The following is an 18,174-nucleotide window of genomic DNA, read 5'->3' as shown; positions in this document are numbered from 1 at the left end:
GTGATCAGTTTCAATCTTAGTGATTAACAATTTGCTCATGGTTGTTCCTGGAGTTTGTAACACCACTGTGTTTGAATGTAAAGCCCTCAATGTATCATTCCAAAGTTGGATTAGAAAAGTATTGGTTAGTGAGAGACAGTCACATATCCTAAGAGGTAGAGTTGGGTGGCATCGTGTTGCAAGTTTCTCAAAAGGCCACAAAGTGGCCTTTCCCGTGAACTTCCAAAAACGTTGTGACACTACTTTGAAGAACGGGATGGCATTGAGCACTATTTATCCCTTAGTCTAGACTTTAAAGGCAAGTTATTTGGTTGTTATCATATTGCTACAAATCACCTGCAGGGCTTCAAACATTATAACAATGCCCACTCTTGAAAAAGAAACCCAAGTGGCTGAAAAGTGCTTTCAGACGTATTATCATTAAAGGCACTATAGTAATGCAAGTTACTCCAGAGTAAACTTAACAGGATAATCAGCAAGCATGTGGGGAGCTGTTCCCATTAACTGCAAATGCTAGGGGGTGTTGGAGGGTGGTGGGGAAGCAAGGGAGTATCCACACATTCAAACTTTGCACCAAATTTGTAAAGGAAGTAACAATTAACCATACAGTCCTGAGGCTAATACAGTTCAGGTTCCCGACATACCTCTGATTCCACCCCACCAACGTGTTCATGTTTCGTGTCAACTTTCAACAAAACAGCCTGCAGTGCCCAGTCTAAGTTTCACAACGACATAGCTCAAACATTACCCAACACCTGAAAGCGAAGTCAAACTTGCTATCTGCTAACTGAAGCTAACTGAAATAGATCGATTCTCAGAACATATTTGATGACACTGTTGTATTTTGCTGTTGACTAAACCCATGAAGGTTTCATTAAAAATGTTAAACTGTTTGCAACATGTCATTTTTATTTCACTTTCCACATTGCATTATTTTTAGTCCTCCCACCTCTCAATCTTGATGACATTTTTGATCTTGACCTACAAAAGATGGGATTTGAAGAGCGTGGCAGAATTTTACCATAAAAAGGTTCATTCAGTAATTTTATATTTCTATGGATTAACTTTTCAGGTATGCATTAAAAAGGCATAAATTACGTTGAGTCTAAGTTAAAATCATTGTGAATCCCTATCCATTGCTCACATACTACTTTATATTCTTATTTTTAATAGGGGAGTCAGCGATTTAATGCTAGACTAATCATCTAGAGGCCTAGATTAGCATTCTGGGAAAATAGGTTCAAATTCCACCATCGCAATTGGTGGAATTTAAATTCTATTCATAAGTCTGGATAAGCGAACTAGGAAATAAGTTAATGTTGGGGAAATTCCAAATTCAGGAATTTAAATTCAATTCATAAATCATGAATATACAGCTAGGAGTAATGGTGACAACAAAACTACAATCATCATAAAAGGCAATATTGTTTGCTAATGTCCTTTTGGGAAGGAAATCTACTGTCTTTGCCAAGTCTGGCCTACATGTAACTCCAGATGCACAATAATGTGGTTGACTGTTAACTGCACTTTCAAATGCCAACTTAGATAACAGATAATTGGAATAGACAGTAAATGCAGGTCTTGCCAGTGATGCCCAAATTCCATGGAAGAAAGAAATAAAATTATGTGGTACAGTCTGTTCTGCTATAACGAGTGTTTCTTCAATGTAAATGGCTTTAACACAGTTGAAGAATTTAGACCATTATTTGGAGAACATGAACTTTTCTTATTTATACTGGCTATAATGCGATCCTGGCCCCATTAGTTTAAGTGATACAGCTATTGCACCATTTTCTTATAATGCAAAATCGCACGAGAACTGGACTATCGTGTTATATCAGAATCAACGGTATTTCACATGCTTTAAAAATTATAATGAATATTTAATGCTTGAGATCAAGAAGTTGGGGGGGGGGGGGGGTGGGAGAAAAAACAGGAGAGAGAGCACAAGAAAAGTATGAAGCATAGTTTATTAAGCAACTGAGCTCTCTATTGGAACAAAGTAACTGGTGCCAATGCAGAAAACAATCTTGTGCAGAAAACTGTGGTGAAGAAACACAAAGAGGGAGGGAGGTGGTGGTCTAATAATGTATGTGGAATTGTAATCAATCCATAGAACACAGGAGCAGAAATTAGACCATTCAACCCATTGAGTCTGCTCCACCATTCAATCATGGCTGATAATTTTCTCAAACCCATTCTCCCACTTACTCCCCATAATCCTTTATGTCCTTGTCTTTCAAGAACTTATCTATCTCTGTCTTAAATACACTCAATGACCTGGCCTCCACAGCCCTCTGTGGCAGTGAATTCCATAGATTCACCACTCTCTAGTTAAAGACATTTCTCCTTATCTCCATTCCAAAAAGTCTTCCCTTTAATCTAAGGCTGTGCCCTCAGGTCCTGGTCTGTCCTACAAACGGAAATATCTTCCCAACATCTATTCTGACCAGGCCATTCAACATTCTGTATGTTTCGATTAGATCCCCTCTCATCCTTCTAAACTCCATCGAGTAGAGACCCAGGATCCTCAAACGCTCCTCATATGTTAAGCTTTTCATTCCTGGGACCATTCTGTATACCTCTCTGAACACACTCCAGCACTAGTACATCCTTTCTGAGATATGGGGCCCAAAACTGTGTACAATACTCCAAATGTGGTCTGACCAGAGCCTTATAGAGCCTCAGGAGTACATCCCTACTTTATATTCAAGTCCTCAAAGTAAATGCCATCATTGCATTTGCCTTCCTAACTACTGACTCAACCTGCAAGTTTACCTTGAGAAAATACTGGACGAGACCTCCCAAGTCTCTTTGCACTTTAGACTTCTGAATTTTCTCCCCATTTAGAAAATAGTCCATGCCTCTATTCTTCCTACCAAAGTGCATGACCTCACACTTTCCCACGTTATAGTCCATCTGCCAGTTCTTTGCCCACTCTCCTAACCTGTCCATAACCTTCTGCACCTCCCTACTTCCTCAATACTACCTGCCCCTCTCCCTATCTTTGTTTCATCTGCAAACATAGCCACAATGCCCTTAGTTCTTTCATCCAGATCATTAATGTAGAAGTAATTCAGATTACTGAGCTAATGCTCTGGGCACACGGTTCAAATCCCACCACGGAAACTACTGGAATTTAAATTAATAAATCTGGAATTAAAGCTAATCTCAACAAAGGTGACATTAAACTGTTATTAATTGTCATTAAAGCCGATCAGGTTCACTAACGTTCTTCAGGAAAGGCAATTGCCATTCTTATCCAGTAGACTCAGTAATCTGGTTGACTCTTAAATGAAATAATCTCACAAGCCGCTCATTTCAACGGTAAGTATGGATAGGCAACAAATGCTGGCCTTACAGCCCACATCCCATGGAATAAATAAATAACCAAAGTGTTAATTGTCTGAATTTGAGAGTCTAACACACACCAAGACCACCAGACGTCATGTGGAATCAAGCAAATGGGTACTTACTGCGATTCCCAAATAGTCTACACCGGGAACAGAGCATTACAAGGACCGCAAGTGGAAGAACAGAGAGAACACCCAACCACAGCTCCACTTGATTCATTCCTGTGTAAGGAGTTCAAAAGATACAACATTTATACAGAATTAAAAACACTGTTAAACAGTCACAATTTGTTCATTATTTTAATGTAGCCCTGTTTCTACACTATTATTTTAAGTACTCACTGTCAAGATTTCTAGTTAAGAAAATATTTCCTGCTTCGTGTTAATTACAGAAAGGAAAGTCATTCATCCAGGAAGATTCTTCTCCCTTTCAATTAATTCTTAAATGATTCCAAGCTTCCCACTTCCACTTCCCTATCTAGGAGCTAATAGCATATATTAAACAAATAATGTTAAGAATACATTGGACTTAATATGTTGCAAGTTCCTTGGATATTCCAACTCCAACTATTTTCAAATTTTGTGTTATTTTTAAACCCACCATTGACTACCTTGCACAATTCTAAGAAACCAGTCATTTTTTAATCAAACTGATAGACCCCAAGTGGTTTCAGATTTTTCTTATCAGTCAGTCTCTGACAGCCTCATGGCTCTTCTTATTTTGAACTTCGGCTATCGGAGTTGACACTGTGCTCAAGGTGTGGTCTGACCACAGCCCTTGATCATACTTCCTCTGAACTGTATTCTGCTTATAATTGGATATTTCTATCAGCTTTGTTAATTGCTACTCTGCATTAATACTTTGTCTAAAACTTTGAAGTTAAATTTCATGTGGTTCTTTCAACAAAAATTGTGCCATTTATTTTGAACAGATCTGACATGCCTTTCTCATTATTTCTGTTAAGTCCTTCTCTTCCCAGATTCATTCCTCAATTCTCATTTATAAGCTTGGTTTTCCTGCTGATGTAGTTCAATTGAAATTTGCCTTTCATTCTAATTCTTGAGCCTTCATATTGTCACTGTACTTGAGATCTTTCATTATAGCACACTTTTTAATCATGCAATACACCCGCTACAATTTCATATGGGTCAATCATAGACTTTATAAAAAATAATCACTACTAATATGAAACAATAAAAATCAGTAGGCCAAAATTCAATTTTTAAAACAATTACATTTTTAACACATAGAAAACTGTTTCCAAATCACATTACTCAAATATGCATAAGTATCAGACTTCTACTTGCAAGACTTCTGAGTACAATTGGAATACATCCAACTATAAAGATCAAAGGACTGAAGTGCTGGTGAATACAGCCAATTTAACAGACAATCTACCTTCTTGATCATTCATTCTTTCCACCTTTGGCAGCATAGCTGTAATGTGAACCAGCTACAAGATTCTCTGCTGCAAGTCGTCATGGCTTCTTTGACAGAATCTCCTACATTTGTCTAGACGGAACACCATCACCTCCAAGTTCCCCTATAAAAGTCATAGAACATCCCAATTTACAACTACAACACCACTGTTTCATTGGTGCTTGGCCGAAATGTCAGAACTCCCTCCCTAACACCTCACTGGATGGACCTAAACCATATTAACCACAGGATCCCCAGGTTAGCATAATCTCTGAATTAGGGGGTTGCATATTGAAATCAAAGATAAATTGGAATTACTTCTCTCAGACAGTAGTGGAATCTGTGGAATTCGTTATCACAGAGAACTGTTGAGACTATGGCTTTAAGTTAACTCTAGACAGATTTTAATCAGTAAGGGAATCAGGAATTATGGTGCAAAGGCACGTAGGTGACGTAGAGGGTTAGATGATCAGCAATGCTCATTGAATGGCACAGCAAAGTTGATAGGCTGAATAGCCTTCATCTGATCCTACGTTTTACGGTCTTACATTGGCTCAGCACGACCTTCTCAAGGATGCCTAGGGATATGCAATAAATTCTAGCCTTACTAATAACGATCATTTTGCAAGATTGAAATTTTAATATGAATATGACTAAGTACCTCAAGCCTGATTCGCTATTCACTCAGATGACAGCTGATTTATATGCCAAGCCCACTTATCCATCTCTGCACCTTATTCAGGTAGGATTTAAACTTCTGTACATTTCTTTGAGTCTATCCATTGTTGACAACTCTTAGGACTTCTTTTAGAGTATTAAACATCTCCACTAGCTGGGAAGAGTGCACAGTGAGTAAAAGTTTCCATACTGAGTTGGAACATGACCAAGTCAACTGTTTGGAAGATAGATGTCAGATGAAACATAATGTAGAGAGAGTAAATATTTGGGAGGATTACAAAGGAAATTGATAATAAATGGGAAAACTTTTAAAAGAGAAACTTAGGAGCTCTGACACACATCCTTAAGAAGAAAGGTGTGCATTTATACAACACGTTTCATAACCAACAGACTTCTCAGAGCATTTTACAACCATGAAGAATTTTTCAACCATAGCCACTGTTGCCACATAGCTAGCACGAGCAAGCTGATAAAATGTTTGTGAAATTGAAAGCTTCTGTTTTAATCCAACATCACTGATGGGAATGGAGTAGGCTTGCGTCTATGAAGTGCAAAATTTGGCAGGGTTACACTGAACTCAGGGCTATAGGTTTCCGAAATAAAAGTATAAGCACTAAAATTTAGAAAATGCTACACAAAGTATTTGTTAAAACTGTAGTCCGAATGCTGCAAGCAGTTTGTAAACCCTGCTTTAGTAAAGATGAGAAGGTCCAAAATTGATTCAGAAAAATGTTATCAACCGTGAGAAACTATATTTATGGGGAGACAAAAATAAATAATATTTTCTTTTAATAGAACAATCAAGCTTAAAATGAAAATTGATAAAGTATTAAGACAGGTTTTGATAAAGTGAATGGGGAAACAATTTTTATTTAGTTAGCAAAAAGCAGTGACATGTTAAGATAATTAGAACGAAGAATGAGGGAGTAGATTTTGGAATCATAATCCTAAACAGTTTTTGAAAGGGAAAGTAAATGATGAAATAATGAAAAGAGAAGAGTAAAATGTAGGAAAAGAACAAGGGAAATAGACTAAATGTGGGCGGCACGGTGGCACAGTGGTTAGCACTGCTGCCTCACAGCGCCTGAGACCCGGGTTCAATTCCCGCCTCAGGCGACTGACTGTGTGGAGTTTGCACGTTCTCCCCGTGTCTGCGTGGGTTTCCTCCGGGTGCTCCGGTTTCCTCCCACAGTTCAAAGATGTGCAGGTCAGGTGAATTGGCCATGCTAAATTGCCCATAGTGTTAGGTAAGGGGTAGATGTAGATGTAGGGGTATGGGTGGGTTACGCTTCGGCGGGGCGGTGTGGACTTGTTGGGCCGAAGGGCCTGTTTCCACACTGTAAGTAATCTAATCTAAATGGACAGCACTTCCAGAGACCTAACATCTGAAATGGGCTGAAGCCCCCTTCCATATTGTAACGTTATGACTCAATCTGGGTCTGGTCTGCTTTCTGTCAAATAATATCACTCCAGCAATTATGATCACCCAAACCCTCTTCTCCCTCCCTTCTACAGAGACTACAGCAGTTCAAAGCAGCAGCTCACCACCACTTTTCACTTAGCCAGCAGGAGCCACATTCTGTGATTGGGTGAATAAATAATCCCCAAACAAACCCCCAAGCCAAGCTTCTGACCTTATCTTCCATTCACAAACTAGTTTTCAGAAACTGTTTTTGTAAATATTCGTGGTCTTTTTTTTTAAAGTGTGTAAGATATTTATAGCACTGTAGAGAAAAAAAAGCATTGTAACCATTTCAACTCCATGCTGTTCTAAACACTTCATTAAAAATTTAATTAGTGATTTTCCGAAACACGCCCATCCACGGTGATGGCCATATTTTTGTTTCTTTCTTGTTTCATGGCATGTGGGCAACACTGGCAATGTCAGAATTTATTACCCATCCCTAATTTATTCCCTACCCATCTTTATTTTTCTTGGAGCATTGAAGGCTGAGGGGTGACCTTATTGAGTTTCATAAAATCATGAGGGGCATGGATAGAGTAAATAGCCAAGGTCTTTTCCCCAGGTTGTGGGGGGGGGGGCGGGGGGTCCAAAACTAGATGGCATAGGTGCAAGGTGAAAGGTGAGGGGGCAATATTTAAAAGAGATCTAAGAGGCAACTTTTTCACACAGAGGGTGGTGCATGTATGGAAATTAGAAAATGCATGAGGACGTGTTGGAGGTTGGGGATATAAATAGGAAAGGTTTACAAGGATATGGGCCAATTGCTGACAAATGAGACTAGATTTATTTAGGATATCTGGTCAGTACAGACGAGTTGGACAAAAGGTCTATTTCCACGTTGTGTATCACTATGACTCTAATTGCACTTGAACTGAATAGCTTGGTCACCATTTTAGACAGCCTTTACAAGTCAACCACATTGCTGTGGGTCTGGCCCAGACCAGGTCTAAAATAACCTTAGTAAGCAAAAAAGGTTTTTACTACAATCCATGGTCACCATTACTGAGACTAGCTTTCAATTCAATTTCAATTATTGATTGAATTGAAATTCCGTAAGTGAGATTTGAACCCATGCCTCTGGTATTAGGTTGGATTACTGTCCAGTGACATTACTACTATATTACCAGCACCCCATAATCTCACGTTCTCCTCCAGGGCACCATTTTCCATCTCCCAAAAATTTACATGGCTGTGCAAGTGGGGGGAGAGGGTGGGCATATGCTTATGTCCAGTCATGATGCTTCAGTCCTCAAATGTGAGGCATGCTTGATGAATCTGATGATCTTTCCTCAGGTTTGGTGCATTGTTTACATCATAGAAACAGAATCATTACAGTGCAGAGAGGCTATTCAACCCATTATGGCTGTACTCGTTCCATTACATCGTGTCAATCACCTGCCTTTTCCCTATGTCCCTGCACAATATTTCTATCCAAATAACCATTCAATGTCCTCCTGAATGACTTAACTGAACCTGCTTCTACTTCATTCCACCCTGTGTGAAAAAGATATTCTCTCACATCACTTTTGCTTCATTAGCACATCACTTCAAATCTATGCCCTCTTGCTCTTTATTCTTTTACGAGTGAAACAATTTATCCCTATGTACTCCATCCAGTCTGCTCATGACTTTGAAAAATCTCTTAATAAATCTCTTCCCAGCATTCTTCTCTTCAAAGAAAACAGTTCCAACTTCTTCAATATACCTTCATAACTGAAGCTTCTCATTTCTAGAACCATTCTAGTAAATCGCTTTTGTATTCTTTCCAATGCATTCACATCTTTCCGAGAATGGGACACCCACAATCATATATGATACTCCAGCTGAGGTCTAACAAGTGTCTTGTACAAATACAACATCACCTCCTTGCTCCTGTATTCTGTTCCTATTAATAAAGCTGAAAGTGCTGCATGCTTTATTAACTACTTTGTCTACCCCCCATCTTCAATGATCTGTGCACATATACACCCAGGTCCCTCTGCTTCTGTACGACATTTAGAATTTTACTCCCTATTTTATATTGAAAGACGATGTTCTTCTGAATAAAATGCATCATCTCACTTCTCTACACTGAATTTCATTTGACACCACTCTACCCACTGAACCAACTTGTTAATGCACTTTTGGTTATTGCATGTAGTACAGAAAATGGTCAATTGATTCATTTAGCCTGTAATTTATATGCATGGTGTGATTTTTACACATCCACAACAAGGCAATAGACAGAACAGATTTTGTTTCTTTAGCCAGAGGGTTTGTTTTGGGGAGTGTAAGTGTGTTCGACAAGGCTAGCAATGTCACCCATCCTAACTACTCGTTGAACTGAGTAGGTCGGCCATTTCAGAGAGCAGTTAAAAATTAACCACATTGTTGTGGATCTGGAGTGACAGTCAGATCAGGTAAGGATGACAGATGTCCTTCCCTAAAAGACATCAGCAGACCACATAGGTTTTTACAAAAAAAAATCAGCAATACTTCTGTGGCCATGATTACTGAAACTAATCATCAATTCCCGATTTTATTAATTGCATTTAAGTTCCACCAACTGCTATGGTGGGAATTGAACCCATGCCCCTTGAGTATTAGCCCATTGATGTCAGCATAATGCCACCCTAAATGAGTAACAGGTGATAAACAATTTGCTTGATTTCTAATTGGCCATTGTGATGCAATATGTCACAAGAATGGACATGTCAGGCAACTAATGTTGGGAGTAAGGGAGCAGAACAATGGCATACAACGTGGTCAACCTCTCAGGATACATCCAAAATTGACTATGCAATCTCTAGGCCTGTGTCTTAAACCACCTTGTTGACACTTGTTGTTACTTAATGAATTTACTGTGGATTATTTAGGGGAGGGAATGTTCCTATACAGCAAACCTATACTGAAAAACTAATTTTCTCATCAACTAACAATTCACGTTTTGTCTCTCAATTGGGCAGCATGGTGGCTCAGTGGTCAACACTGCTGCCTCACGGCACAAGGGACCCAGGTTCAACTCCAGCCTCAGGTGACTGTCTGTGCAAGTTTGGACACGTTCTCCTTGTGTCTATGTGTGTTTTCTCCAGGTGCTTCAGTTTCCTCCCACAGCCCAAAGATTGCAGGTTAGGTGGATTGGCCATGTTAAATTGTCCATGGTGTCCAGGGATGTGCAGTCTCGGTGGCTTGGCCATGGTACGTATATGGTTACAGGAATAGGGTAGGTGGATGGGTCTGAATGGGGTGCTTTTCAGAGGGTCAGTGTGGTCTCGATGGGCCGAATAGCCTGCTTCCAGATTGTAAGGATTCTGTGATTCTATGAATGCTGTAACTTTGAGCACCATAACTTGCTCAAAGAGAACGTTGTTCCACTATTGACTATACTTAAAAAGGAGGGCAAAATGATTCAAATGGAAAATAAATTACATACTCACATTTACTGACCTTAGCTATGAACTCAATAAATAGCTGGGAACCATCAGTCACTGGACAAGAAAATAAAGTGTAAAACATGGAAATGACGGTACTTCGCTGAACTGGAGTTCCATCTTAAGGCAGGTAAGACAAGCTTGGACTAGAACTGTCATTTCCAAGTTTTACTGTATTTTCCTTCTAAATGCTGGAATCATGGACTTTGTCACAATTATTCTAAGCATTAGCGGGCATGTAAAATGCCAGTTAAACAGGAAAAGAGCTCACTTTGCACACTGTAACTGAAATCATATCTTAAAAGAAATTTTAGAGCGCCAGAATGGTTTGCTCTTTTGAAAGTGAGACAAAGTTTAAGTTATTGATGACTTTGAGAAACAAACTACACCGAATCATGCACAAACCCCGTTCTCTGATTAGGCTCCGTACACCATATATTAATCTCATGCATAGCAAGGGAGTGTGCAATCTTACAATCAAAATTAGGGCCCTTGCAGTACAGTGGTTCAAGTCCTAGCTGCTCCAGAGGTACATAATAATACCTCTGAAGAAAATGATCAGAAAATATCTAAAATCAAAACTAGGTGACAAGTGAAATCACGGAGTACTTTTATTCCAGATAATGGGTACAAAAAAAAACAGAATCGGTGGTGGGCAAGTTGCTGGTGGGAATCCTGAGGGACAGGATGTACATGTATTTGGAAAGGCCAGGACTGATTTGGGATAGTCAACATGATTTTGTGCGTGGGAAATCATGTCTCACAATATGGACTTCAATAAGGCGTACGACAAGGTTCCCCATGGGAGACTGGTTAGCAAGGTTAGATCTCATAGAATACAGGGAGAACTAGCCATTTGGATACAGAACTGGCTCAAAGGGAGAAGACAGAGGGTGGTGGTGCAGGGTCATTTTTCAGATTGGAGGCCTGTGACCAGTGGAGTGCCACAAGGATTGGTACTGGGTCCACTACTTTTTTGTCATTTATATAAATTATCTGGATGCGAGCATAAGGTAGGTAGGATAGTGAGGAAGGCATTTGGTATGCTTTCCTTTATTGGTCAGAGTACTGAGTACAGAAGTTGGGAGGTCATGTTGCGGCTAAACAGGACATTGGTTAGGCCACTTTTGAAATATTGCATGCAATTCTGGTCTCCTTCTTATCGGAAGGATGTTGTGAAACTTGAAAGGGTTCAGAAAAGATTTACAAGGATGTTGCCAAAGTTTGAGGATTTGAGCTACAGGGAGAGGCTGAACAGGCTGGGGCTGTTTTCTCTGAAGCATCAGAGGCTGAGGGGTGACCTTTTAGATATTTATAAAATCATGAGGAGCATGGATAGGATAAATAGACAAAGTCTTTTCCCTGGGGTGGGGGAGCCCAAAACTAGAGGGCATAGGTTTAGGGTGAGAAAGGAAAGATATAAAAGAGACCTCAGGGCAACTTTTTCATGCAGAGAGTGGTACGTGTATGGAATGAGCTGCCAGAGGAAGTGGTGGAGGCTAGTACAATTGCAACATTTAAAAGGCATCTGGATGGGTATATGAATAGGAAGGGTTTGGAGGGATATGGGGCAGGTGCTGGCAGGTGGGATTAGATTGGGTTGGGATATCTAGTTGGCATGGTCGAGTTTGACCGAAGGGTCTGTTTCCATGCTGTACATCTCTATGACTCTTTGACTCTATAACTCTTACCAAAGAGATTATGGATGTTGGATCAGTGGACAACTGTAAGCCAGTCACTTGGTCTAAGTAACCTAGAGTCCAAAAGCATCATACAGCATAGCACATTGCCTTTCAGGCCTTTATGTCTCTGTCAATTATTTAAAATAACTAGTCACTCCCTTGCTTATTCCCCATAGCCTTGCAAATTGCTCTGTTTCAAGTATAGATCCAACTCTCTTTCCTAAGTTATGACAAAAACTCTTTTCACTGCACTTTCAAGCATACCTGACCACAGCAGCGTGTGGAAAATAATTTCCCCTATCTGCCCAGCTGGTACCTTTGTTAACGATCTTAAATCTGGGCCTTCTGATTATTGACCTTGTTGCTGCTGGAAACAGTTTATTCTTATCCACAATCAATACCATCAAAATTTTGAATTCCTCTGTTGATTCTTCCTCTCTGTTACAAAGATTCTCTAGTCTCTCCAATAAACTGAAAAATCTGAAGTTTCACAATTAACATCTAACTGGGGAGCCGTGGGAACATCCACAATTTTGATTCATTGCTCCAGCCTTACAAATGCACAGGATTTCAGATCTTTGACCTTCCTGCTATGAAATGGTATATTTTTAATAATCCTACTGTAATATAACAGTATCATTAAACTTCCTGGAACAAAACATTAATGATTTTACAATATTGTTTGGTTTATCCTTAAACATATGCCACTGCCATAAACAAACGAAGTGCTATCATGCGGTAGGGTACAATTTGGTTATGCTGAAAATGTGTTGCTGGAAAAGCGCAGCAGGTCAGGCAGCATCCAAGGAGCAGGAGAATCGAGCATGAGCCCTTCCTGAAGAAGGGCTCATGCCCGAAACGGCAAATCTCCTGCTCCTTGGATGCTTCCTGACCTGCTGCGCTTTTCCAGCAACACATTTCAGCTCTGATCTCCAGCATCTGCAGTCCTCACTTTCTCCTCAACAATTTGATTTTGTCTTAATTAATTCATGGGATGTTGGCGTCACTGGCTAAGCCAAGATTTATTGTCCATCCCTAATTGCTCAGAGGGCAGTTAAGAGTCAACCACACTGATGTGGGTCGAGGGTCACATGTTGGCCAGCTAAAATAAGGATGGCAGTTTCTTCCCCAAAGGACATTAGTGAACCAGATGGGTTTTTCCTTATAACCTTCATAAGATTCTTAATTTCAGATTATTGTTGAATTCAAATCCCACTATCTACCATGGTGGGGTTTAACCCAGGTCCTCGGAATATTGCCTGGATCTTTGGATTAATAATCTAGCGATGATAATACTAAGCCATCACCTCCCCCAAACTTTACTTGGGAAAAATAGGTGTCCAAAATTCTTTCCCTCGGAGACCTTCTTCAGATTAATTCTGAATCTTCTGCAGACTAACTGACACAGATCAATCGTTGTAGTAGTTGACAGCTCTATTATCAGTTTCTATCTGACCACCAGAATGGTCGACATGAAAACTAGATTGGCCGTGATCTTTGCAATCTAACAATTGCTATACTCATAGTGTAACTTCTCTCGCTGTTGCTTGCTGTACAAAACAAAAATTGCCAAGACAAGCGAACTTCAAACTAATTTATGATAGGGGCATCATTTGGGCCTCTTCACACCTTCTCCTAATTATCCCTACTTGATACTTGCCTCTTGAAAGGTAAGAATGAACTGGTGGGTCTGCTTCATAGTGAAAGCTTTAGAATAGTGATAGCTTGTTATTCTACATTATTTCTTTCATTAGCACCTCATTGGAAATAATCTGCATTATCACTTTAACTACTTATCTTTAAGAGGATGTAACAAACAAACAACAGCCAACAAAACTGTTATCTTCACTCCCAATTTATGAAGGAAGCTACTAACCCAACAAGCAATGCAAAAGGATAAAGAAGATAAATTCAGGGCACTGCCAACACTAGTGTGGAGGGTGGCATGACACAAGGGGTGGGAAACATTTGGCAACAGACGCCATCAAGCTCCTGACTTGTTCCCCACAGTGCCTCGGTGATTATAGGGCAGAGATATCAAGACTATTTGCTGAGGGATGCACAAAAGCTTGGGGAAACTGCCGCTAAGGCACAGTGAGGAAAGACTGGGGTCTTCCAGAAGGTAAATGGAGGTCCAGTCAGCTATCAGACCCTGCTAGTGCCTCAGATATATGTAAATATTAGTACTGTATGTGTAATAGAGGTTTTGGGGTTTTTTTTCGATAGAGTCAGTCCAATGTTTAGCTTACTACTTTTGTGATGATGTGTACATATTACATACAAAGTTTTTTTTATGAATACAGTATATTTTTGAAATTTAAAAAAAATCTCAGGGCAGAATTAAGCAGATGCCCTATAAGGTCCATGCATAAATCTATTCTTGTTCTTAAACTCAGCAAAATTTCCAAAAGCAAGAATAAAACACAATAAGAATACTGACCTTCCATTTTTTTCTGAAGCAATTAGGGTACAGGAGCCTCTTGCTAGACAAACAATACCCAAAAGTTCCAAATTCAAACTCTGCCATGTAAAATGGCAGAATTCAGTTCAATTACACCAATAATTTGTCAACGGCACCAAAAATGTAAACCATAAAGATTGTAAAGTCACAGTCAATATCCAAATTGTTCAATAGTACATTTCAGGGAAGAAAGAAGGAACAGGAGTAAGATATCAAGTCCTCAAGCTGTTTACAAGCAGAAGTATCAATCTTGTGTGTTCCCCTTAATGTTTTAGAAACACTGATCAAATTGATGCTTAGTCTAAATTCCCAGGAATGCAACAACAATTTATAAAATCTTTAGTCATAAATTAACATTTTATTTCAAATGTCACTGAGTAAATCCACACTGCCTGCAGATCAAAACCAATATATCTGTCCTAAGCTTTGGTGTCCAGAACTGCTTGCAGTACTCCGGATGTGGCCTAATCACGAAGGCATAACTACCTTCTCAAAAGCTCACTCTTTAGATGTCAAGATTCTATTCCTTGACTATTTTCTCAAAGCATTTATAACTTTTTAATGATCATGGGCCCCCAGGGTCTCTTTGGATGTCCATTGTACCCAACTTTTCACCATTAATAAAGTGCTCCTTTTTAGGTCCAATATAAATAACTACATTTACCAACATTTAAATCCATTTGCCACAGTTTTGACATTCTGTTAAAATTACAAACTTCCACTATTTACAACACCCCTTAACTTTGTTTCATTGGCAAACTTGAATCTGTGGCTTTCTAATCCATTATCCAAGGCATTCATAAATAGTGAAAAGTTTACTGCATGATCTTTGCGGGACACCACAAGGCACATCCTGCCAATGACAGTGACTCCTTCATTGTCTCTACTGGTTCCTATAGTTCAGGCAAATTCCCAATTAGCTCAACAACTTTCCTTCAGTTCTGTGAGTTTTAACATCAGCTATAGAGCCTCTGTGAAGACCTTTATCAAATGCCTCTTGCAAATTCCAATTAATGACTTTCATAGACGGTGCCTGGTTCATTACACCAATCAGCCTTGTCACTCATCTTAATTACAGACACAGGTTATTTCCTCAGCAATAAATGTCAGGCCAACTGGTCTAGAATTCCTTTTCTCCCCCTTTCAAATTGTTTAGAAACCGGTTACCCTTACCTGGTCTGCTCGATGTCTGACTTCGGTCTCATCCTACAGAAATGACTCAATGTCTTGATCGTGCATAGGAACTGGGCAAGAAACATTGGTTTGCTATGCCACCCACATTGAGAACCATCTTTAAAAATCTGTAGCCTTGTATATTTCTTTCATTTCATTTACAGGAAATTAGTTCTTGGGAAACTTATCCAATCTTACCACATGACTGTCAACCAGAGACATTATTTCCAAACTGTTTTCAATATGCACTGATAGCATTCTGAGGGGGGTGTTGGGGAGGACGTGGGGCTTGAGGCAGTGTTGCAGACTCTGAAGAACTTAACTGGGTCAACGTAAACAATATGCAAGAAGTGAGTGCGATGTTTCCAACATTTATTTGCGTTAGGGAAGAACATGTGTGGATAGGAGGGCAAATGAGGGATGGCTCAACCATTATCTAATTGAATGGTAGAACAAAATAATATCGGTTGCAATTTGGCTTTGTTGACTAGAATCACTTTCTCTTAATTACAGGAGTCATTTTGGGGTGGATGATGGCATATAGGTAATGCCATTAGATGAGTAATCTCGAGGCCATGCCTAGTCTTTTGAGGATGCAGCTTCAAATCCCACCAATGTGGAATTTAAAATTCAGTTTGTAAAATTTAGACCCGATGAAGGTGACCTTGAAAGTATCAATGACCAAGCAGCATCTGGTTCGCTTTGGAGAAGGAAATCTGCCAATGCTTACCAGACTGGCCTGTGTGAGATTCCAAATTCACAGCAATAACGTAGTTGACTGTTCTCTGAAATAGGAAAGCAAGCCCCTCAGTTCAAGGGCATTTACGAATGGACAATGAATGCTGTCTTTTCCAGTGATGCCTAAGTCTGGAAGATTTTGTTTTGTTTAACTCAAAAGTAACTAGAAATGAGACGTGATCGAAAAGTGAGAGACTGCTCAGATGCTAAAAGGCTGTACACTTGAGACGGCCGTGAACTGCAAACAAAGTACAACTTCTAAGTGATCATTTTCAAGAACTGTTTCTGAAATGCTTTAGTGATTTTTTTTTAAACATCTGAATCAGTGGGAGACCAACCCTCAACTTTCACATGTATCGAAGCCTGAAACAGCATCAAAATATCCTTTCTCGACGTCCGTAAACAATACTCTTTTTAAAAGTATTTCTCCCTTGCTTGGCTCTGCCGGGTTCTATGGACGCCAGGAACACCTTAAAGACAATGACGGACTAGAGTTTAACATAAGAGCTCCGTTCTATCGCTTTCAGACTGCAGCAAATCTGGGTCTACTGCTGCTAAACAATCCAGCGAACACAACTCCAGAAAAAGGAGCATGTGGGATCAGAATATCCGACGGCCCCCGGGTCAACCTCACCACTCAAAACCAGGGAGGCAGGCCAACGGAGTCTGCCTGCAACCCCATTTATATGTTTAACATGAAATTTCCAAGGTTCTCAGCAAGTATTTTCTATGGTTAAATAAATCTATACATCTCATAGCCTGATTCTGTTCCTCGCTCGCCCTGAATCCCTTCTGCAGTTGTGGTAAAACGCAGAGTTACTGAAAAGGTCCTTCCCAGACAGCTCCCCGAATATACACAGGAGCTAGGCTAAGGATAAACAGACACTCTCTGGTCATTGAAGCATCCCTTTCCAAAATCATCCAGCATTCGGATTAGGGTCTGAATCGAATTCACTTGAAATTCGATTTTGACGGATTAAACAGTTTATCACAATTACAAACTCGGCCGGTGCAATTAGGAAGTTGCAGAGTTTGGTCCCTTTGACAGACATATATACTGTGTCCTCACAGGCACGCATAAGATTTTAAATCGTGAATTACTTATTTCACTGGTCGGGTTTCTACTTTAAACATTACATGAATTAGCTTATTTAGAAGTCACCCAAGATTCAAGTTTTCTCTTCTTTGAAATTAATCACCACTTTTAATAACCATTCAATGCAGTAATCTGCTCTGCAGAAGTTCGGTAATATGTTTTCAGGAGCTGGAGTTGGGAAAGGGAGCAGCTCCCTGCCTCAGGAGGTCAGTCCTTACCGGCTGCAATCTCAGGGACTCCTTTCACGGGTTTTCATCGTGTCTCCGAGTTGGGGATGGCAGGCTTAATGTGAAGGGCAAACTAATTAACGGTTCCGAGCTACCGTTTCCGCTGTTTAACAGGAATCTAGCACCACATCCGCCCGTTGTGCTTTTGAGTCTCAGTCAATCTCGAGTCCTTCACCTCGGTTCGCCATAAACTATGACTGACTCTGAACTGGGCTTACCAACCCACCAGGAGTCTCCAGGGATTCATCTGCTGGACTTTTAAAAAAAATACTTGCCCGTATTTATCTAAAAATATATACTGGAGGTGGGGGGAGGCTGCTGATCCTTGTTGGGTCACTTAAGAATCTGTTTGCTTCCAATTAACCATGGAAGTCAGATCTATGGTTAAGATGAATAAATAGGATCACCAACGGCAGGAGTGTGGGTTGGGAGGAAAGCGTTTCAGAAATAGCATTTCCTCGTAAGCTTTGC

At 39.9% G+C, this 18,174-nt stretch overlaps 1 protein-coding gene across 2 annotated transcripts in view; it reads right to left on the bottom strand.

The window, feature by feature from the left end:
• The window catches only part of LOC140491232 (linker for activation of T-cells family member 2-like), a 75,731-nt gene extending 57,850 nt beyond the window's left edge, over nt 1–17,881 (bottom strand). The window contains exons 1-2 of one of the 2 annotated variants that reach the window (XM_072589205.1): nt 17,695–17,881; nt 3,477–3,575 (exon numbers count right to left, since the gene is read on the bottom strand). In XM_072589205.1, the coding sequence (XP_072445306.1) occupies nt 3,477–3,573 (97 nt within the window). In that variant the 5' untranslated portion in view covers nt 3,574–3,575; nt 17,695–17,881. Of the gene's footprint in view, nt 1–3,476; nt 3,576–4,752; nt 4,838–17,694 lie in introns of those variants that run through there. The other variant, XM_072589204.1, reaches the window with a different exon arrangement.
• Nucleotides 17,882–18,174: the final 293 nt, after the last annotated feature.

This window comes from Chiloscyllium punctatum, chromosome 19 (assembly GCF_047496795.1).
Source record: "Chiloscyllium punctatum isolate Juve2018m chromosome 19, sChiPun1.3, whole genome shotgun sequence".
Lineage (NCBI taxonomy): Eukaryota > Metazoa > Chordata > Chondrichthyes > Orectolobiformes > Hemiscylliidae > Chiloscyllium > Chiloscyllium punctatum.
Note: the sequence above shows the minus strand (reverse complement) of the source record. Positions and strands in the feature narration are given on the sequence as shown.